Genomic DNA, 24,177 nt, shown 5'->3' with positions numbered 1-24,177 from the left:
CTTATAATTGTTAAAAATTATCTCAAAATTTTCAATATTTTAAAATTTAAATTTATTGCATCATGCTTGTGTCATGCATGATATCATAAAGCTTTTCTTTTTTGAATTTTTCCTTTTCTTTCTCTTTTTCTCTCACCTCTTCTCTTTGAATTTAATTTTCAATATTTTAATTTCCTACATTTTATTGGGCATTTAGGCCAAAAGTCACCTCTAAGGGTGAATTGATCAAATTGCCCCTTACCGGTCTGATTCATTTTTCCAGTAACATTTGATTACTTCCGGAATCCTGATTCGATTATTTGAACTAGTTCTTGGTTCTTTTCTGTGGTTTTCATAATACCCTTAGCTTCGCAATAATTCTTAGGCCTAAGGTGTCACAATTACCCACTCGAAAATAGGGCAGCGACTGACCTCGCAGTTACTTCCCGTTTTGATCACCCATCGCTGTGGCCTTGGCTCATTTAACCCATTATACCTTATTTTCTTTAATTTACATTTAACCTTTATATAATTGCTATTAATTTTTGTTTCTGGCTTTTCTAAATGGTTTAATTATGGTTCTAAGCCTTTTGACTGTCCGGACCGACACCGGTTACCGGAACAGTAAAATATATAGGACTATGCATGTAGGGATGTTACAATTCTCCCTCCCTTAAAATAAATTTTGTCTTGAAATTTTACTTGGTGTCAGTCTCTGAACAGCTGTGGGTGCTGTCTTTTCATATATTCCTCGCCCTCCCAAGTAGCTTCCTGGCCTGAATGATGGTTCTATAGCACTATCACCAGTGGTATCTGCTTGTTCTTCAGCTGTTTTACCTCATATACCAGAATCTCAATAGGCTCTTTCTCATAAGTGAGGCCTGAATTCACCTTAATCTCTTCAACAGGTAGCACATGAGAGGGGTCTGATCTGTACCTCCTTAATATGGATACATGGAAAACATTATGTATCTTTCCTAACTCTGGAGGTAGTGCCAATCTACATGCCAAAGGACCCACTCTCTCCAGAACCTCATATGGTCCAATAAAGCGAGGAATCAATTTCCCCTTTCTGCCAAATCTCATAATCTTCTTCTAAGGGGAAACCTTGAGGAATACCTTTTCACTCATTGTATACTCAATATCTCACCTTTTCAGATCAATATAGGATTTCTGGTGATCTGATGCAGCCTTGAGTCTATCTCTGATGTGCTTAATATTCTCCTCTGCCTGCTGAACAATCTCTGGACCAATCAACTTCCTTTCACCCACTTCGTCCCAACACAGAGGAGTTCTGTACTTTCTACCATACAAGGCTTCATATGGAGGCATCTCTATGCTGGATTGGTAGCTATTATTGTAGGTGAACTCAATCAGAGGCAAGTGTGTATCCCAACTACTTTCAAACTCAATCACACAAGCCCGTAGCATATCCTCCATTATCTGAATCACTCTCTCAGACTAGCCATCTGTCTGTGGATGAAATGCCGTACTAAAGTTCAATCTAGTTCCTAGGTCTCTTTGCAAACTACCCCAGAATATGAAAGTGAACCATGGATCTCTATCTGATACAATCAATACTTGCACTCCATGAAGCCTCACTATCTCATCAAGGTACAGTTTAACCAATCTGTCCAGGCTACAATCCATTCTCACTGGCAGAAAGTGAGTAGACTTGGTTAATCTGTCTACAATAACCCATACTGCATCATGATTCTTCTGTGTTCTCGGAAGTCCTATCATGAAGTCCATTGTGATTCTTTCCCATTTCCACTCGGGTATTGGCAGTGTATGTAACAAAACAGTTGGTACTTGGTGTTCTACCTTTATTAGCTGATAAGTTAGGCATTTAGATACATAACTAGCTATATCTCTTTTCATACCCATCCACCAATAGTGCTCTTTGACAGTTCTGTACATTTTGGTCCCACCAAGGTGCGTAGCAAAAGGAGAGTTATGTGCTTCCTTCATAATGATTTGCTTCAATTTCATGTCATTTGGAATGCTCATTCTGCCCTAGTATAGTAGCAAGCCATTATCATTCATTGTAAAGCCTGGTTTCTTGTCAACCCGAGTCTCTTCCATCAATTTCTGATATTTTGCATCATTTTGTGCAGCCGTTTTTATCTGATCAATCAACATTGGCTTCACTTGCCAAGCTGCTATCATCTGTCCCTCATCATCTATCTCTAAACTAGCACATAGTGCTCTCAATTCATGCACCATAAACAAAGGAGAAATCTTCAAACTTGCCATAGTTTTACGGCTCAAGGCATCAGCTACCACATTTGCTTTCCCGGGCTGGTAGTCTATTAGGCAGTCATAATCTTTAATCAACTCTAACCACCTTCTCTGCCTCAAATTCAGCTCTTTCTGAGTGCCCAAATAATTCAGGCTCTTGTGATCTGTGTAGATATAATACTTTTCCTTATACAGATAGTGTCTCCAGATCTTCAGAGCAAATACTATGGCAGCAAGATCCAAGTCATGTGTAGAATAGTTTCTCTCGTGTGGTTTCAGCTATTGTGCAAGCAATGACATTTTGGTCTTGCATCAGTACACAACCTAGCACATTGTGAGAAGCATCGCTATAAACAGTGTATTCTGTACTCGGAGTAGGTAAAGTTAGGACTGGAGTTTCAGTCAAACATTTCTTCAATTCATCAAATTCTGCTGACATTTATCAGTCCACTGAAATTTTACATCTTTTTGAAGCAGCTTGGTTAGTGGAGATGCCAACATAGAAAACCCCTTAACAAAATGGCGGTAGTATCCAGCTAAACCCAGAAAACTACAAACTTCTGTAACATTCCTGGGCGGCTTCCAATTAAGGATAGCTTCTACCTTGTTGGGATCTACTTTAATCCCTTTAGCTGACACAATATACCCCAAGGATAGCAACTTCATGTCAACATATGTGTCGGGGACTCATTTTTGTCGGAATTTCCTCAGAAAATCAGACCATGTGAGGACCGGAGGCTCAACTAAGCTGTGGGGGATGGTTTTCCACCATTCATAAGCATCCCCTTGCAGTAAAGAAATTGAATACTCAAATTTCAGTTCTTTTGTGCAATGTAACTTCTTTAATACCCGTTCCATTCTTTCAATCCATTGCTCTGCCTCTAGTGGATCCACAGTACCCTTAAATTCTATCGCCCCAAATTTCATTAGTTTGTCATATTGTCTGGCTGGAGGCTGTGTTTGTGCCACTGGGGTTTGAATTGGGTTTGGGTGGGCATGTTTCTAGCCATCTGCTGAGCAAACTGAACAGGAAACTGCGGCGTTGGAGGAGCTAGAGTGGCTGACCCACTCACATTCTGGAGAGCTGGGGCTTCTTCCTGTGCCTCAGCCTCAATAGATTGTTCAACCGAATAATCCCCTTCTTCCATTTCAATTCAAAGAGATTATCTATTCCTTAACAACAAACACAAGGAGGATTATCTCCATTAGTTTATATTCATGATGTAAATGCATCATATCTATCAATAAATGACATTGAGCACTTGTACTAATCAAGAAAGTAATTCAAATACATAGTTCAAAACTCATTCAGAACATAGCTCTGATACCACTAAAACATGTCACACCTTACCCTTCCGTAAGGCATAATATGATCCCGTAGTATACCCAATGAATTACCGAATTTCGTCTACCGATAATTCATTAAATACAGTACAAGAGATTTTAAACCATTTCAATTCATTTTAAATGGTAAAATAATGTTAAAGTATTATTTAAAAGCATTTAATTGAAGTTTAAATTATAAGTGAGAAATTTGTTCAATTTTATTTTCCGCAAATTTTATAAAAATTTCGGCAGAGTGTCGGTTGTATTTTAAGAAAAAGTTCTTCAAAGACCTGAAAAGAAAGCAATTTCAATATATTTTTCTCATTTTCAATTCCAACATTTCTCAACTTAATATAATTTCAACACAAATTCATTTCCATCAACACAAACTCAATACATTTTCCATATCCATCAATTCTTAATTCAACACATTTGAAATAAACATCAATTATATTTCATTTAATTTAATTTACATACTAAAGTCTTAATTTACAATATGGAAAACAAAAAATAATATCATTACAATTTTTTACTGTATGACTGCTCAATTAGTGTAATGGATACATATGAACAAAAAATATTTACAACAAACTAAATTATAAGGGTATAAATAATATACCCGTACAAAATCCTCAACTGAGCTCTGCTTTCACCTTAGCAGCTCACTCTGCTGCTTTCACCTTAGCAGCTCACTTTGCTGCTTTATCCTTTTCCCTATCTGCGACAGCAAATAAAAGCCATCGCTGAGTAACTTTTACTCAGTGGTGCATAATAAAAATTTAAAGATATTGAATATCAAAATATACATCAATAAGCATATATTTAAACCATTTCACAATCTTTCATGAGATTGAAAGTCAACTTTTATAATACTATTTTGTCAAAATAATTTATAAATCACAGTGTTGCCAATCCATGTACAACTTAGGTCATGACAGAAAATTTTCGATCAATGCTGTATTGTATCAATGCTGTATTGTACACCATGACAAAGCAATTTCAACTCTACTAATCGAAATCAATGAGGGAGGTGGCTGGCTAGCTAGCTATATGAGTACTCATCCGATCTCAACCTCAACTAGCAAGTCAGAGAGGGAGGAAAATAGTCTATCTCGACCTAATAAATGGAGGAGGAATATAATGATACTATCATGCTAAGTGTGAATGCAAAACCAATTCAAAATTAAGTTATTCAAACATCAAGCAAATTTTCATTTCGAATTCAATTCACAATTAGGCAACACAGTATTTCACGAACCCCATAATTAATACAAATAGTTCACAATGCACATCTAAACAAGTTTTCAAGTAGAAAACAATAAATCAAAATTTATTATGCGCAAATCTCGTATGAGTCGTCTCTAGGCCTTGACTCACTTTTTCCTTATCCTTTCTGGTCTCTTCTTTTACTAAAACACAAAATTAGAAACGTCTCAATACTCATCTAAACCATTTCCCACTATTAATTTAACACTAATTATATGCATACTAAATTTCTTTTATAATTTTCCCCTAAGTTTTGAGCTCTTTGTATGTGGTATGTTGATGGTTACTATTCATTTGACCAATTGGTCAAAATCTTGACTTTTTCATACTTGATAGGTTTGTTAACTCTAATTGCACCCACATACCACATTTTGGGTCACAATTATGTTAACATTGATTGCCAATTGAATTTCTAATCTCCCTAAGTAAAAATTCAAAAATTCAGTTTTGGATTACTTGCTTTTATTGTTCCATTGGTCTTTTTACAGTGGGAATTTGGCCAATTTTTCTTCATCAAAGTTGTTCCTTAATGTCTTAGCTTTAATTCCCTCTTTGAATCATTACATTTGGAGTTTTGTAGCTCAAGTTATGCTATTTCTAAGGTGGCTGGCCGGATTGGTTCAAATCCAGAATTTTAGGTACTATTTTGGCTCTGGTAGTTTTGAGCAACCAAATTTGGTTGACAATTTGACTTGGTTATGAGCAGAATTTGAGTTTGTGTTCTTCATGAAAGTTGTAGTACTATGTCATAGCTATCCAATGGTGTAAAAATCAAGTCATTTGGACCTTTCTATACCAAGTTATGACCATTTGAACATATACTGTTCATATAGTCAGTTTTGTACAGTGGCAGTGTGCCTAATCTGGATTTGACCTAGTTTTTCACTAACTTAAGATAAGTTTTAGGGCAAGGCTTCTGCATAAAAATTGTGGCTTCTGCATAATTTAGGTCTTAATTTTCATCTCCAATTGGCCTCACACCAATTGGAGCAACCAATTTCCAGTTATACTCATTTGAATGGGCAAGGGTCAAGCTGCCAGCATTGACCCTTACAGATTCACCATTCCATTCCAATTCTAACCATTCAAACACTCTCCATTTCACACCAATTGACCATTTTGAATCTCAATTAGGTCAAATTGCATCATTTCGCCAAATTCTCAATTTTTCCCCCAATTTTCAATGGCCAAGAACCCTAATTCATCCATTTGCACAAATCATTCAAATTAAAGCTTACAAATCACCTTCACCTACTTAGTTAAGCCTAATTACACACTTAATTCCATTTAATTCACTTCAATCACATTTCCCCCATGGCTGGCCGAATTTCATTATGTCCCTTAACTTATCATTTTTGTTCCATTTTTCAACAATTTCCTATTTAATTAAAGTACCTATGTATGGTTATAAAGAGAGGAGTAGAAGAATCAACACTAACCTTAGGTGTAGCTTTTCCCCTCTTCAATTCTTCACTTCTTCCTTGGATTTTTCTTCTCCAATCTTCTTATCAAGACTCAATTACAATTTTTAACTAAGGAATTTAGGGGATTTATGGCTAATTTTAGGGTTTACAAAAGCTAAATATAAGTTTTAATAGAGGAAAATGGGTGAGAGAAGAGAGAGAGAGAGTTGGGATGGCAATTGGGAGAAGATAACACTTTTTTCCTTTTTTTTTTCGTCTTATAATTGTTAAAAATTATTCCAAAATTTCCAATATTTTAAAATTTAAATTTATTGCATCATGCTTGTGTCATGCATGGTGTCATAAAGCTTTTCATTTTTGAATTTTTCCTTTTCTTTTTCTTTTTCTTTCCCTCACCTCTTCTCTTTGAATTTAATTTTTAATATTTTAATTTCTTACATTTTATTGGGCATTTAGGCTAAAAGTCATCTCTAAGGGTGAATTGACTAAATTGCCCCTTACCGGTCTGATCTGTTTTCCCAGTAACATTTGATTACTTTTGGAATCCTGGTTCGATTATTTGAATTGGTTCTTGGTTCTTTTCTGTGTTTTTCATAATACCCTTTGCTTCGCAATAATTCTTAGACCTGGGGTGTCACAATGTCCCACTCGAAAATAGGGCAGCGACTGACCTCGCAATCACTTCCCGTTTCGGTCACCCATCGCTGTGGCCTTGGCTCATTTAATCCATTATGCCTTGTTTTTCTTGATTTACATTTAACCTTCATATAATTGTTATTAATTTTTGTTTCTGATTTTTCTAGATGGTTTAATTATGGTTCTAAGCTTCTTGACTGTCCGGACCGACACCGGTCACTGGAGCAGTAAAATGTATAGGACTATGCATGTAGGGGTGTTACACATGCCATCTTTCACTATCAACAATAATAAATTATCATTACAAGCTCAAAGTTATACTACCTATCAATCCAATTATGTCTAAGAGAACTCATATAACATCAAACTGCTCATAGTAAATATATTAGTTAGTTCCTCTCAGTCTCCTCTAGACATAACCCAATATATTTACTATTACAATACTACACCACAAAGGGTGCCTTCAACTATATAGGCAAAAGCCCTCTTAACAATGTACAAGAATCCCTTTCTCTTGAATTTTATGTCCTTACTCTACCTTAGGCCGAAGCCTCTCTCTACTGCAATGGGCAAGTGCCCCTCATCAATGGGCAGAGCCAAATTCTCAGCAATTGACAAGGCTCCTCTCTACAATGGGCAACAACCTCACTCCATGAGCTGAAAGTCAAATAACCTTTTCTACCATTATTTTATTTATAGTGTTAATTCCCTCAATCTTGATCTGATTAAGAGTGTTATGGAAAGTCAATCATTATATTATTTCTGTGTATATTCTGTATTCTGTATTCCTATTTAGGATTTCTTATTTAGGATTTCTTCCTAATTAGTATAACACAATTATAGGAATCAATTGTATATAAATACCCATGTACAGATTAATTGAAATATATGAGAATCATCTCTTTCTACATGGTATCAGAGCAGGTCATCTATCTAGGGTGATTATTTGTTCTCACCACCCAGCTCAGGAGAGACCTTGGCCGACCGTGCGTTTCGCCTCCGATCAACATTGCCTGTCGCCTCAATCCCCTCATTCCACCAGCGTGTCTTTGTTGCCGATCCAAGACACCATTAAAGGACTTCTGAGGTTTGGCTCTCAGATCCTATTTTGGTATTTGCTTGATTTGTGATTTTGGATTATTTTGTTGCTGTCAGCACTTTGGATTAGCGTTTCGGTTAGTTTTCTTTGTCTCAACAAATGGCAGACAATAAGAATGTTATTTCTGATGTGATTCCGATGATGACTAAGATCACGGAACACAAACTTAATGGTTCGAATTATCTGGAGTGGAGTAAGATCATTAGGGTATTGCGTAGCATTGATAAGGATGATCACCTTACTAAAGATCCACCTCGATGATACACAACAAACTTGGCTAAGGGAGGATGCTCGGTTGTTTTGCGGCTTGAACTCGATTCACAAGTGAGGTAATTAGTTTAATTAATCACCGTGAATTTGTTAAGGAATTGATGGATTACTTAGATTTTACGTATTCGTAAAGGGAATATCTCCGTATTTATGATGTTTGTAAGGCATTCTACTGATCGAGAAAGAGAATAAGTCTCTCACGGCTTATTTTATGGATTTTAAACGGGTATATGAGGAACTTAATGTATTGTTGCCTTTTAGTTACGATGTGAAAGTTCAAGAGCCCAACGGAGCAAGCATGTTATGAGTTTTCTTGCGTGCCTTCCTTCGAGTATGAGGCTGCTAAATCTCATATTCTTTCGATTCGAGATTTCCTCTTTGCATGAAACATTCACACGGGTCCTTCGTGCAGAGTACCCAATCTTGAGCACGCGGTAGTGCTCTTATTAGCCGTAATCCAAATGGACAACAGGGTAATAGAAGAGGAAGTAGAGGAGGAATTACAGCAAATGTAAGCGTAATGGAGAGGCTAGTTCTAATCGGGACTCAAGAGGAGTCATTTGTTATTATTGTCATGAGCACAGCCATACAAAATATAATTGTCGCAACTTCAGAGGAAAAATCGGCGATCACAGATGGCAAATATGGCGTGAGGATTCTCTGATATCTTCCTCCGAGAAAAGCTGTTTGGTATCCGCAGAGGATTTTGCACGATTTTCGATGTCGTGCATCTCTAAAGCCTACCAGTTCCTATCATTGCGATCACGAGTCGTAAATCCACTACATGCCTTGTGTCTTCCTCATCCAAATGGGTTATTGATTACGGTGCAACAGATCACATGACAGTAATTCTAGTCTTCTATCTACTTTTCATCTAATCCCACTTCCTCTCAAGTTACTTTGGTGATGGTTCTACTTCTTGTGTCATGGGTTGCAGGCTGCGAATCAGACTTCGTCAATTTCTTTGTCATTTGTTTTGTGTCTACCAAATTTCTCTTTTAATCTACTTTACATTAGTAAACTTACTCGTACCTTAAATTGTTCTATTTCTTTTTTACGATCGGTGTTTGTTTGAGGATCTTACGACGGCAGATTATTGGTAGAGGGCGTGAGTCGTGGTCTCTACATTCGGAAAATCATGTACGCGATCGCTTGTTTGCTCCAGCACCTTAACACCTCTTGAAGCTCATTGTAGATTGGGTCATCCTTCTTTGTCTACCATGAAGAAGATGTGTCCTCGATTTGATCTTTATCGATCTTAGAATGTGAGTCGTGTCGGTTTGCAAAACATCATCGTTTGCCTTACGTGTCTAGAGTCAATAAACGGGCTTCATCCCTTTTGAGTTAGTTCATTCGATGTTTGGGGTCCTTGTTGCATTACTTTTAAAGCGGATTTCGTTATTTTGTTACTTTTGTTGATGATTACTCGTGTTACTGGTTATATTTAATGAAGAATCGTTCGAGTTGTTTTCTATCTTTGTGCCTTTTGTAATGAAATCAAAACTCAATTTAATATTTCATGCGCATATTAAGAAGTGACAATGCTAAAGAATATTTTTCAAAGATAATTTCAAATTTCTTATATGACACAAAATGGCATTCTTCATCAGTCTTCCTGTGTGGATACCCCATCCCAAAATGGCGTGGCCGAAAGAAAAAATCGGCATCTTCTTGAGGTAACTCGTGCTCTTCTTTTTCAGATGAAAGTTCCTAAACACTTTTGGGCGGATGCGCTTTACGGCATGTTTTTGATCAATCGTATGCCTTCTTCTGTTCTTAATGGGGATATTCCTTATACTGCTTTGTTCCCTACAAAATCTTTGTTTCCCGTTGAACCCCGTATTTTTTGTTGTACTTGTTTTGTACGTGATGTTCGTCCGCAGGTTACTAAATTGGATCCAAAGTCTCTCAAATGTGTCTTCCTTGGGTACTCCCGGATCCAAAAAGGGTACCGTTGTTTCTCTCCTACTCTTAATCGTTATCTTGTTTCTGCAGATGTCACATTTTTTGAGTCCACTCCATTTTTTTCTCAATCATCTGTGTATGAGAGTCAGGGGGAGGAAGATGATATCTTAATATATACTGTCCAACCAATGTCTAGTCCTCTCTCACAGCCTATTTCTTCCGTCTCTAGACCTACTCGGCCTCCCGTTGTTCATGTTTATTCCAGGAGATTGGAGATTCCTGACTCAGATCCTCCACTAGCTACTTCGTTGGGAGATCCTGTACCTCATACTGATCATGATTCTGATCTAGACTTACCCATTGCTCTTCGTAAAGGTAAACGTTCATGTACTTACCCTATCTTTTCTTTTGTTTCTTATAATCAATTGTCTTCTTGTTCTCGGTGTTTTGTTACTTCTTTAGACTCTATTCCCATCCCTAATCTGTTGGTGAGGCACCTTTGTCTCATCTGGTGGTGTCTTTGCTATGAAAGAGGAAATGGAGGCTTTAGATGCTAATGGTACATGGGAATCGCTGCTTTGCCCACTTGGTAAGAAAGCTATTGGTTGCAAATGGGTATTTACTGAAAGGTAAATCTGATGGTTACTGTGGCTAGATTAAAAGCACGCCTTGTAGCAAAAGGATATGCTCGGACATATGGGGTTGATTACTCGACACTTTTTCTCCCGTAGCTAAACTTACTGCATCGCTTGTTTATCTCTTTAGCACTACATATGATTGGCCCTGCACCAATTGGATATCAAGAATGCCTTCCTTCATGGTGATCTTCGGAGGAGGTGTATATGGAGCAACCACCGGGTTTGTTGCTCGGGGAGTTGGGTAAAGTTTGTAGGCTTTAAGTCTCTTTATGGCTTGAAACAAAGTCCTAGGGCTGGTTTGGGAGATTCGGTGAAGCAAGACAGAATTTGGTATGCAAAAGAGTAAGTGTGATCACTCGATTTTATAAGCAATCTGAGGTGGTCTAATTCTCCCAGTAGTCTATGTGGATGACATTATCATCACCGGGAGTGACTGCAGTATTTCATCTCTTAAAACCTTCCTCCAAACCCAGTTTGCACTGACTTGGGATTATTAAAGTATTTTTGGGTATTGAAGTTATGAGAAGTAAGAAGGGTATTTTCTTGTCTCAAAGAAAATATGTCCTTGATCTATTGACAGAGACAGAAAATTAGGTGCTAAGCCTTGTAGTGCACCAATGACTCCAAATTTACAAATCAAGTAGCGGGGATAGTGAGTTGTTTGAAGATCCGGAGAGATACAGGAGATTGGTAGGAAAATTGAACTACCTTACATCACTCGTCCCGACATTGCTTATGCCGTTAGTGTGGTAAGTCGGTTTATGTCTTCCCCAATGTTGCTCATTGGGAAGCCTTGGGACAAATCTTGTGCTATTTGAAGGAGCTCAGGAAGAGGTTTGTTATATGGTAATCATGGGCATTTAAATGTTGAATGTTTTTCGATGCCGATGGCTGGATCTAAGGTTGATAGGAGGTCAACTCTTTGGATATTGCGTTTTGTTGGAGGAAATTTGGTGTCTTGGAAAAGCAAGAAGAGTGTAGTTTCTTGATCTAGTCTTTGAATCCGAATCTGAGCCATGGCACAATCAAGATGTGAGGTAATGTGGATATTTCAATTACTAGATGAGACAGTTTTAAGACCCCACTGCGAAATTGTGGTGTGATAATCAAAAGCTCTCCATATTGCTTCTAATCCGGTATTTCATGAGCGGACCAAACATATTGAGATTGATTATCACTTTGTTCGTGAAAAGATTCAACAACAGATCATCTCAACAGGACATATCAAAACTGGAGAGCAGTTAGGAGATATTTTCACAAAAGCTCTGAATGGAGCTAGGATTAACTACATTTGTAACAAGTTGGGCATGATTAACATCTATGCTCCAACTTGAGGGGGAGTGTTATGGAAAGTCAATCATTATATTATTTCTGTGTATATTCTGTATTCTGTATTCCTATTTAGGATTTCTTATTTAGGATTTCTTCCTAATTAGTATAACACAATTATAGGAATCAATTGTATATAAATACCCATGTACAGATTAATTGAAATATATGAGAATCATCTCTTTCTACAAAGAGTCCCACTCAATTTAGGAATAACACTAAAATAAGAGTTCTACTTTATATTGGGAAATATTCCTCTATCCTATTGAGGAATATTTCTCCTACTCAAATTAAGAAAATGCCTTTTCAAATCTTACTAGGATTTTGAGTCATAATTCTAACAATCTCTACCTTAATTCAAAATCCATTAACCATTGCATACTTCAAATTCTTGGGTGACTTCAATCATCATATCTCAATGCTTGAGCTTTAACTCTTTAAATCATTAATCTCTCAAATCTTCATTTTGGCTGTAACTTGCTTCTTTCGTCAAAAAATTTTCACGTAATCAATCTTCTTGATTTTGCATCAAGAGCTCCACTTCAATTTCAACTCTCCATCATCACCATTATTGCATGTGCAACTTTTACATGTCGCAGTAGCTCCACCTTCAACCAAACTCACCAATATCATTCCCATGCTCTAATACCAATTTGTTATGCACCGCGAAAGTGTGTAAACTGTAAAGAAATAAAGCAAACACACAAAACACTAATATTTATGTGGTTCACCCTCTCAACATAGGGCTGCATTCACGGGCATGCCATCTTTTACTATCAACAATAATAAATCATCATTACAAGCTCAAAGTTATACTACCCATCAACACAATTACACCCAAGAGAACTCATATAACATCAAACTGCTCATAGTAAATATATTAGTTAGTCCCTCTCAGTCTCCTCTAGACATAACCCAATATAGTTACTATTACAACACTACACCACAAAGGGTGCCTTCAACTATATGGGCAAGAGCCTTCTCACCAATGGATAAGAATCCCTTCCTCTTGAATTCTATGTCCTTACTCCACCTTAGGCCGAAGTCTCTCTCCACTGCAATGGGCAAGTGCCCCTTATCAATGGGTAGAGCCAAATCCTTAGTAATTGACAAATTCCATCTCTACAATGGGCAACAGCCTCACTCCATGAGCTGAAAGCTAAATAACCCTATCCTCTATTCTCCTATTTATAGTGTTAATTCCCTCAAAGTCTCACTCAATTTAGGAATAACACTAAAATAAGAGTTCTATTTTATATAGAAAATATTTCTCTATCATATTGAGAAATGTTTCTTACTCAAATTAGGAAAAGGTCTCTTCAAATCTTACTAACAACTTTTAATTTCTCGTTCTATTTGATCTTCAACCTTACCCTATTGCAACCCAGTTGTCCTCAAAAATTCCTGTCATTAAAGTTGTCCTCTTTGTCTGGCATAACATTCATGTCCAAACTCCAATTCTAATGGGATTGAACTTAAGATCGCTAAACTGAAATCTCATTTTCTAACTATTGTGACTGCACGTAATGAGTTTAATGTAGGATGGAATTAACTACAATGCTTCTAACTGCTGTCAAAGTATAAAATAGACAAGTGCACTGATTTATTTTCAAATGGACTTGGATGAAAGTAATGTATGACTATTATCAGGTGATGGCTAGTGATGGACTTTGGGATGTCGTGAGCAATGCTGAGGTTATAAGCATAATCAGGGACACAGTGAAAGAACCTGGAATGTGCTCCAAGAGATTGGCAACAGAAGCTGTAGAGAGAGGTAGCAAAGATAATATTACAGTGGTTGTTGTGTTCTTGCGCCCAGTATCTACTGCAGAGAGAATTTACTAGGTCAAATGCAAATGCAAGTTGTAGGAGTTGTAAATTGATGGAGAAAACGGAGTCAAATTGGATGAGACTCATTCTTGTTTCATTCATGTAATTTTTACTTATTCTTATGATCATTGCTTTTAGGCATTCATGCTACGAGTATTGTTGTATTATTACATCTCAGAGATTCCATGGTTGAAACCTATCAGTTGTACCTCATGAAAATAAGTCTTTCAATTGTATAATTGTAATTTCATTCCTTATGCCATTCTTCTACACCAATTTGGCAGAATTTTGGGTCACCATCCCTAATTTGGCAGAATCTTTCCCCTTTATCCTAGTTCCTGCTAGGTGTTATTGTTTGTAGAATTGGGCATGCATCATTTTCTTTGAAATTGAAAACGAAATGCAATTCTTATGAATATGACTTATTTTACTTGTTTTTGTACTTAGTTTGCACAATTTAGATATTTTTTTACGGTATATTTTATATTTTTAATAATTTAAATTTATATGTATATGGTACAGCGTTATCAAGGCGAAAGGCGACACAGAGACGAGGCGAGGGCCTTTTTGAAGTGAGGCGCCATAACCTTAATTGTTTAAATTATATATATATATATATACTTTTAAATAGTTGATAAGTAAAAAAACATATTAAAAAGAAAAAAAATATGATTTACACTATGTTTATATCTAAAATAAGAGAAATTGAAAATAGTGCATACCTGTATTTCCAGTTTAAGTATAAGATACAAGTGAAAATATGAGACTGTAAAATTAAAATATATAGCATAAGTAAAAACACACATAGTAATAAGAGATGTTAAAAAAAGAAATAGTTCATACCTGAATTTTCAGCAGATGTATATGATAAAAGTGACGCTATAAAATTATACATAATAAATAAAAAATTAGAAATAAGTCATAAGTCACATAATAGAAAATATAAATTATAGAAGTTCAGACATTAATACATAAAAATAAGTTGTAAGTCATAATAAACAAAATGCAATAAATACATAAAAAACTTATAACTAAAACTACTCATCATCAAGATTTCCAAAATCATCTTCATTTTCAACAACGGCCATCACAAATTCTTCCTCCTCTTCATCATCATCAACTTGCGAAGAGGATGCACCTCTCATTGCACGAGGCCTTCGAAATGATGGAGTTTCAACTGGTGGTGTTGATCTTGCAGCCGATCTCAATTCATAACGAGATTTAGAAACTCCAGCTGCTCTACCAACATCACCCCAGGTCAATACGTCATTCATGAAAACTAGAGAATCATCATCATCATCATCCCCATCACGTTTTTCTAATTCACCAAGCAACCATTCATTGTTCTCATCAATATTTGCCAAATCAATAGGTGTTGTGATATCCCCAAAAGTGTGTCGGCGTAGCAACGCTTTATTGTACTTCACATATACCAAATTGTCTAAACGTTCTTGAAATAGCCGATTTCTTTTCTTACTATGAAGCTGTCATTTATTTTATAGTAATAAATAAGTTAAACTTCAAACTCAAAAGGCTCAAGATAAAATAACAAATTAAGAAATCTATATATATATATATTACTTACATGCTCAAATACACTCCAATTTCTTTCGCAACCACTTGCACTACATGTGAGACTCAGAACCTTTACCGCAAACTTTTGTAGGTTTGGAGTTGAAGAACCATATCTTTTCCACCAAGCAGCTATTAAAATATAGAACCAATGATTGTTAAATTCATGATATAAATTAATAAATGAGCAAAATGAAAAATTAATAACCTGGAGATTTGGTTGTTCTTCCTCTAATAGCTGAAGGAAAACCAAAGGTCCTTGCAGCTGCCTTGTATTTCTCAATTTCATCAAGAATCATATCAACTTTTGCTGAATTTTTTTCCATTTTATGAATGCATGAAAGCAATCCTGTATTGACCTCTTCATCAATTTCAATTCTCATCTTATTTGGATAAAAAAATTCAGGATTCAAAAAGTATCCAGCAGCATGCAAAGGACGATGCAATTGAAGTGACCATCTCGCATCAATAATCTCAAAAATGCTCTTGTATTTCTCTTCATTGCCATTGAGTGAGTTGGCAATGGCTTCTTTAGCCCTATCCATGGCTTCATAAATATATCTCATAGCTGGTTTTTTTCCATTATCAACAAGTTGAAGCACACGAACAAGAGGACCGGAAACCTTAAGAGCATAAACAACATGATTCCAGAAGGCAGGACTCAAAACCGTCCTTTCACACTTTTTGCCTTTCACCTCTTTAGCCCATTTACTAGTTGTCCAACTTTCCGAAGTAAACATTTTTCTAATGTTGGCTTTCTGAAGATGAATCCTTCCCAGTGTAATAAAAGAGTAGCAAATCTAGTTTGCCCTGGCCTAAGCAATTCTACTCCATTAGTAAACTTCCACAACATATTTAGAACTCCTGAAGAGCCATATGTGAAACCAGTAAGCTCAACAGCTTTGCGAAATGTTTCTTTGAAAACACGGATCTTAAAGATATCCTCCAACATCAAATCTATACAATGAGCTGCACATGGAGTCCAGTATAGATGAGAAAAATTTGCTTCTAATATTCTCCCTGTCATAAACAAGTAGAAAAATTCATTCCATTAATAATAAAAATAAAATGATATTTTTTTTTAGTAATATAAGAAATTAAATAAAAATTTTACCTGCTACAACATTATTTGATGCATTATCTGTAACAACTTGAACTACTTTTTCAAGACCAATTTCCATCAATTCTTTCTTAATCAAACTAGCCAACAATGCCGCTGTTTTTGATTCATCACTTGCATCAACTGATTTAATAAATACACTTCCCTTTGGACATTAGTTAAAAAATTAATCAAGGTTCTCCCTTTTCTATCCGTCCATCCATCACACATCAATGTACATCCATAATTTTCCCATTCTTCTTTATGAGACTCGAGAAGATCATTTATGATTTGCACTTCTTTGTTAAGTAACCGAACTCTAACCTCATTAAACTTGGAGGTTTCATTTCTTTCCCATAATTTCCAATTGCTCGAATCATTTCCCCAAAGCTATCATAATTCACAGCATTAAAAGCTATTCCCACATCATACATCCATCGTGCTATGGCAACACAAGCACGCTCCCTTAACTCCTTTTTAGCTGGACTATTTTCATCAATGGTAGTTTGCCTCATATTTTTTCCCAAAACAGCAGGTCTAGGGGAAAAATAACAGTCAATAGGCCCTCTACTACTTTGTGGTGGTAAAACTTTTGGTTTTTTAAAAGCACTAGTACCTGTAACTTCCAGTACTTGCCTTCTTCTTTCACTGCCAATTTCTTGCATCAACTCTTCCTATTCCTCATTTTCATCTAATCCCAGTACTTCAACATCATCAAATTCAGGTGGTCTTTCCATATTCATAATTGATTTTTGCTCTCTTTTTTTAGCAATGAATTCTTGCATTTGATTCCTTACATCTTCTGGACATTTTGGACACCGAATTATATTTTTGTAACCTCCAGCAAGATGTTGCTTGATTCTATTAATTCCTCCTTTATAAACTTTCATACAGTATATGCATTGAAGATCATTGGTATTGTTTTCACTAACTTGAATTACATGTGCCCATCTTGGGTCCGTTCTTCTACTACTAGCAGAAGATCCAGATGTATTATTCTTATCACCCATTTATAATCTAACAAAAAAATTAACAAGAATAAAAAATAAATTAATTAACAACAAATTAACAATATCCAATATAAATTAAATAAGTAATTAACAAGAATAATAAGTAAAAAGTAAAACAGTAAACTAATTAACAACAAATTAAAAATGCCCATATAAATTAAACAATTAATTAATAAGAACAAAAAGTAAAATCATAAATTAACAATGCCTATATAAATTAAACAATTAATTAATACGAACAAAAAGTAAATCATCAAATTAATAATAAATTAATAATACCATATAAAATAAACAACTAATGTCTAATTAACAAGACAAAAGTAAAACTAATTAATCTAACAACTAATTAACAATGATAAGAAGTAAAAAGTAAACTAATTAACAACAAAGTAATAATGCCCATATAAATTACACAATTACTTACTAAGAACAAAAAGAAAAATAATCAAATTAACAATAAATTAATAATACCCATATAAAATAAACATCTAATATCTAATTAACAAGAAAAAAGTGAAATTAATCAAATTAAAACTAATTAACAATAATAACAAGTAAAAGGTAAACTAACTAATAATAAATTAACAATACCCATATAAATTAAACAATTAATTAACAATAATAAAAAGATAAAAAATTAAATTAACAATAAATTAATAATACCTATATAAAATAAATAAATAATTAATAAATAATGTCTAATTAACAAGGTAAAAAGTAAAACTAATCAAATTAATAAGAACAACAAATAAAAATTAAACTAAATACCAACAAATCAACAATACCCATATTAATTAATCAACTAATTAAACAAGAATACAAAGTAAAATAATCAATTTACCAATACCCATAAAATTTAAATAATTAATTAACAAAAATAAAATAAATAAATAAATAAATAATTAATTAATAATAACTAATTAATTAAAAGGAGGAGAAGGAAAAAAAAATAAAAAGGGACTGTTGAAAGAAGGAGAGGAGAGAAAAAAAAATAAAAAATAAAAAACAGAGCAGCAGGAAAGGGACAGGAAAGGGACGTGAGATCAAATAGAGGAGAGCAGCAGTAGAAGAAAAGTGGAGAGGGAGAGAAAAAAAAATAAAAAAAGAAAAGGGACGTGAGAGAGATCGAACAGAGCAGCGGCAAGCAGCGTAGCAGGAAAGAAAAAAAAAAGGACCTGAGAGAGAGATCGAACAGAGGTGGAGAGGGACGAAAAAAAAAAAGCATCTTCGTGAGTTGAGCCGTTGAGGAGAAAAGCATCTTCGTGAGGTTGAGGAGAAAAGTGTCTCTGCTGGTGGAATGGCTGCATCAGGTACGCAGATAGGTTTATTGATTTTTTAATTTAAAATAAAAAAAAAACACTTACCGTTGCTGTGAAGAGGCGTCGCCTCTCGCCTGCATCGCCTCTCGCCTCTCCGGCCGGAGGCGTCGCCTCCTCCAAGCCGAGCCAGGCGTTCCAGTCGAGGTGACAGAGGGGCGCCTCGCCTCGCCTGGGCGCCTCGCCTCGCCTTTGATAACACTGATATGGTATATGCTTTTAATTATAATTTTTAAAAATTCATTCAATTTTATTTAATACTTTTAAAAGTTAGACTATTTTATATTTTTGCCATTTTAAACATCAATTCTAATATGTAATAGTTTGTATATGTGAAAAAACAAAAGATTATTCTAGTTTCCACCCAATTTCCGAACCAAGTGGAAGCGGAAGTCTGGCCAAGTCAATGAAAGTTGAGGAAGACTTTGAAAGCTGAGTCAAGCTCTATTGCTATGCTTTGTGTTGGAAGATTAATGCAAGGTTATGACAGTGAAGTATTCCTACAAGAGCATCTAATTGGAAGGCTTTTTAAGGCAGCACAAATGGAGAAACCAATGAACTACATTCCTTAATTGACGAGGATGAGCTAATTCTTGCTCGCAGTTCTCTGCTGCTCTGCACATTGCGACATTAGCTGGGAAGATCAATTTCGTGGAGAAGTTAATGACCCTCAAGCCTGAACTGGCTAAGAGACTAAACAGAGATAGTGTTAGCCCAATTCACATGGCTTCGGCTATTGGGTATACATAGATAGTGAGAGAGCTCCTGTCAAGTGACAGGGAAATGATGAGTCATCTTAGAAGTGGAGATGGAAGAACAACACTTCATTTTGCTGTAATTATAGGGACTACTGATGTTACAAGGGAATTGACCACAGCGGTCCCTGAGTGCAAGAATGATTTGACGAATGAAGAAGAGTCTGTGTTTCACCTTGCATGCCAGTTTGAAGATATTTGACTGCTTGTTCTGATGTTCAAGGAAATCAACTAACAAGAGCTGAAAGAGATGCTGAATGCTCAGGACTGCCAAGGCAACACATTCTCCATCTTGCAACCTCTAGAAAGCTGCACAGAGTAGGTTTATTTATCTTTTTTGATTTCTTATTATTTTTGTAGTACAAAGTAAAATATGCATGCTCATGAGGTTCAAATTATAAAATTCATAAAATTTTGACCCATGTCTTTCTGGATGATTTTTGTCAGTTCTCTAGGTGTTGAATCCTTTTACTTCCCTCCCTTGAATATGTTTATTTGTGTTGATGCAGTATTTGAATTTGATGTTATATTGAAGTTCTATATTTTTTGCTTTGATTTATGTTCACATTACCTATCCAAATCGACCCCAACAAAAATCTCAGGAATTTGACAAATTGGTTGTTGGAATTGGAGCACAACTCATGAAAGCAATACAATTACTTTTTTAAGTTATATGAAGTGAACCAGTAGATATGGGTTAAGTGATGATTTGGGATGGATAACCAGCTCATTTTATATGTCAAAAATACTGTTAAAGTCCCGTTGGGCGAGGATGATGCCATTGCTATAGATAAAGTGGACGTGAACGTCAAGGACAAGAAAATTTTAACTGCTCTTAACATGTCTGATTTTCCAGAAAAGACTATAATTGAAGCAGAAGCAAATGGGAAGAGCATCCACAGAATGCTTCAACGTGTAGGAGCACTTAGAAGCCAAGATCTTGTTATGCCTCAACATGCAAATCCTACGGTATGTTTCCATTGTCTTCCTGAGAAACTGCGTGAGTACTTCTCCGAACCAGTTTCCTCCTTGTTTACTTGTAAGATGTGGTCAAAACTGAAAAGGGAAATAGAAAATTCAACCTCAGAGACGAGAAGTGCAGTGATGGTTGTGGAAGTACTAATTGCAACTGTCACCTTTCAATTAGTTTTAAGTCCCCTAGGTAGTTTTCAACAATCGAATGATGATCATGGGTTCCAAGAACATTCAAATGGAACGGCTGCAATAGCATCTGATGTTGTGATTTTCATTACACTTATGATTTTGAACTTGGTCGGATTCTTTTCTTCAATTGCTATGATCCTAATGCTCATAAGAGGATTTCCTCTCAAGAATCTCCTGAGGATTACTGTCTTAGCCACATCTGGTAGCTTTCTGATCACAATATTTTAAATTGGACCAACTAAATTCAATGTCCCTTTTGTAGTGGCAATGGTCATGGCTGTTGCTGCAAGTCATTCGGCTCATTGTTTGGCTAGGATATACATTTGTAGATTTTCGAAGTTGTTGTCATTCTCTTGTGCCAGAAAACAACAGTGGGGTGTAAGATGAACTAATTGTCTATACAATTGGTTAGTTTCATATAAGATGTAGAAGTTGATGAATCTTGAAGTAGATTTCCAATCCTCTCAACTACGAGAATGAACCCTAAAACCTATTGAATCTCTTCCTTTTGTAATGCTCCCTTTGCCCCAATTTTCATTTTGTACAATATTTAAAGGTTTTGCGTTTTTTTATTAGAAGATAAGGTTTTGATTTTTCATTTCTTCTCTCTGTGAAGGTCATGAGTTTTGATTCTATGATTGTTTTCCCTATTGGCCCCATTTTCATTCTATATAACATTTGAAGGGATTTTTTTTTTATTAGAAGATAAGATTTTGATTTTTTTTGTCTTCTCTTTATGAAGGTCATGAAAGGTGATTCTATGATGGTTTTTCATGTGTGTTTTTGATTTTATAGTTGGGATTTAATTATAGAGTCTTTAGAATGGATAGAAATTAGAAGAGAAAGCTTAAAATATTACTTTTTCATTTTCTATTACTTTCACTAGACATGAATAATAACTCACTCACTAACACAATAACTTATAATAACTCCCTTTATCTCAAATGTTTAACTATTCATGTATTTGACCTTTCATGTGATTAAAAACATGAATTAAGTTTATCTTATCTTAATTATTATGTATATCAATTTGTTAGGAACAAAATCCTAATAGATCTGGTACAGAAGGTAGTTACCAAGAAAATAGGAGAAGAGAGAGTACTAGAAAGAAGAGAAAGAGTAGATAGAGAGAAAAGAAAAAAATAGAAAAATTGAGTAGAAAAGTAATTATTATTGAAAGATTCTAGAATGAATAGTAAGTGAGCCTTCCAACTCATTTATACAAGTCAAGTTCCCTTCTATTCGACATTTACAACTACTCAACTGATAGTTACAACTACTCAATTGATTTCCCTCTAATTTGTAATAGCTGAACAACTTATTTCTCTCATACTCTATTGATCTTTAACTCCTTTATTCCTTATTCTATACGTAACAATACCCCCCCTCATTAGTGCATGCTTGTCCTTAAGGATACATAAGGGATCTGTCTTCCCATCTAGTATCTTCAGGAGGTAGATTAACCCATTTGATAATCTATTCAACAACTTATTGCTAACCCCTCTCTATTGTCATGGTCTGAAGAACCTTTTCTGGTGCAAAAACTAATGTTTCCTCATTGTTGAGAGGTAGCTCAAGTGAAGGAACCACATTATCTCTAATCCTTTTCTTCAATAAAGAGACATGAAAAATAGCATGAATATGAGATGAATGAGGTAAATTAAGCTTGTAAGCATGTGACACCCCTTACCCGTCTATAGTGTAGCCGAGCAAGTTATGCCACTCAGTGTGCCGGAGCACCAATTTATGTTTCTATTTACAATTTATCCCTTTTTAATTCATTTATTTACAATTTTGATAAATCTGAATTTTGCAGCAAATTTTATAGGAAATCCGGTATAGTGCCGGCTGTAAATTGGAAAAACAGTTCTTCTAAACCTGTTTAAAAACACTTCCAATATAATTTCCAGATCCAAACTCCATTATACACATTTCGAGTCAATCTCAAAATCTCAATCTCAAATCACAATACTATTTTCAAAACTTTTCTGTTCACTTCATCACTTGAAGCATATTCATAAATAATTCTCAACATTTCAGTTATCAACATACATTATGCAGAAAATTTCAATAATATGAAATTTCATATATTTGCATTAATACATAATTACAAGAGTCTATAGTTACAATCCAAACTAATACAAAATGCAAAATACAAGAGGGCCACCCATAGTCCTAATGTCCTACCATATGCAGTGCAGATGTGAGGTGACTCTGGACCCCGGATGCAACTCTGAAGGCTCACCCCGTCTGATGTCTGCTGGGCTCCCCAGCTAGGTCTCCAGTACCTGCGCATGGCAAAAGCGACGCGTTAAGCAATTCTGCTTAGTGGTGACAATATAAAATAAAATAAAATAGAATAAAATAATTATGCAGAATGTATGATTTCATTTTTGGGTAGACTTAATTTCTGGTATTATTTGCAGTATTATTCAATTAAAAATTGGTAAGGTTTATTATCATTGCCCGAGTAACCCATACTAGTTGACTAGACTGGATAAATGGGTAAATTGGCACTGGGTACTAAGTATCTCGGACCATCACACCATCAGTCACATTGTGTCTCCCGGTGTACAACAGAACAACTAATAAGCTGTAGTAATTATCAGGGTTAAAACCCAAGTATATCAACTCAAATAACATAGTCAAAGGCTATTATGTCACAGAATGGCATGGGAGCCATGAAACACAGAATGGCATGAAGCCATATACAGTACTGCTAACAGAACCCTATTGGCATGCCAAGCTATCCAAACCAATCTTGTTAGGTATACTAGGGCATTTTACACTTTTAAGTTTCACAATTTTTGAAATTTAAGTTTTAGTGTTACTATTCCATTCATTGGTCAACAAAAATGTTGACTTTTGCATAGGCAATAGGTACATTGGTTCTAATATCATCAACATACCACATTTTGCATTTTAAACTTGTTGGTATTGGTTGCCAATACCATTTCTAAGCTTAATGCTAATTGGACAGAATTTTCAGTTTTCATGCTTGTGCAGTGGGAATTTGGAAAACTGATCAACATGAAAGTTGTTCCTTATTTTGTCTAGTTGTATTTCATTTTTTGAATCACTCCATTTGAAGTTTTGTAGCTCTAGTTATGGCCCAAAAACCACAACTGGACGGATTGAAATTTTGTCCATAATTTCTGGACTGACCAAATCTATAGTGTTAGGAACAGTGACTGCAACTCACTTGTTGAATATGTTCTGGTCATAATTTGAATTAGGTTTCTTCATGAAAGTTTTTTGTCTATATCTCAGCTTGTTGCTGGTAAAATTTCAGGTCAATTGGACATTTTTACACTGAGT

The 24,177-nt window shown here is 35.3% G+C and overlaps 3 protein-coding genes across 4 annotated transcripts in view; 2 read left to right on the top strand and 1 right to left on the bottom strand.

Moving 5' to 3' along the window:
* Window positions 1-14,200, top strand: part of LOC110669048 (protein kinase and PP2C-like domain-containing protein) — a 40,251-nt gene extending 26,051 nt beyond the window's left edge. For both annotated transcript variants that reach the window (XM_058147191.1, XM_021830507.2), the window contains one exon: window positions 13,764-14,200. In XM_058147191.1, the coding sequence (XP_058003174.1) occupies window positions 13,764-13,958 (195 nt within the window). In that variant the 3' untranslated portion in view covers window positions 13,959-14,200. The remainder of the gene's footprint in view (window positions 1-13,763) is intronic.
* Window positions 14,201-14,980: 780 nt separating this feature from the next.
* On the bottom strand, window positions 14,981-17,279 carry LOC110669115 (uncharacterized). Its single transcript, XM_058147729.1, has 6 exons — window positions 16,939-17,279; window positions 16,630-16,775; window positions 16,378-16,535; window positions 15,724-16,273; window positions 15,529-15,647; window positions 14,981-15,427 (listed from the first exon to the last, which is right to left on the bottom strand). Exons 1-6 carry the CDS (start codon window positions 17,277-17,279, stop codon window positions 14,981-14,983), a joined length of 1,761 nt encoding a protein of 586 aa, XP_058003712.1.
* A 1,578-nt stretch (window positions 17,280-18,857) lies between these two features.
* LOC110669124 (uncharacterized) lies at window positions 18,858-21,530 on the top strand. Its single transcript, XM_058147190.1, has 2 exons — window positions 18,858-18,934; window positions 19,288-21,530. The coding sequence occupies exon 2, from the start codon at window positions 20,410-20,412 to the stop codon at window positions 21,085-21,087; it is 678 nt and encodes a 225-aa protein (XP_058003173.1). The 5' UTR covers window positions 18,858-18,934; window positions 19,288-20,409; the 3' UTR covers window positions 21,088-21,530.
* The last annotated feature ends 2,647 nt before the right edge of the window (window positions 21,531-24,177 follow it).

This window comes from Hevea brasiliensis, chromosome 5 (genome assembly GCF_030052815.1).
Source record: "Hevea brasiliensis isolate MT/VB/25A 57/8 chromosome 5, ASM3005281v1, whole genome shotgun sequence".
Classification (NCBI taxonomy): Eukaryota; Viridiplantae; Streptophyta; class Magnoliopsida; order Malpighiales; family Euphorbiaceae; genus Hevea; species Hevea brasiliensis.
This window is presented reverse-complemented; position numbering and strand designations above follow the sequence as displayed.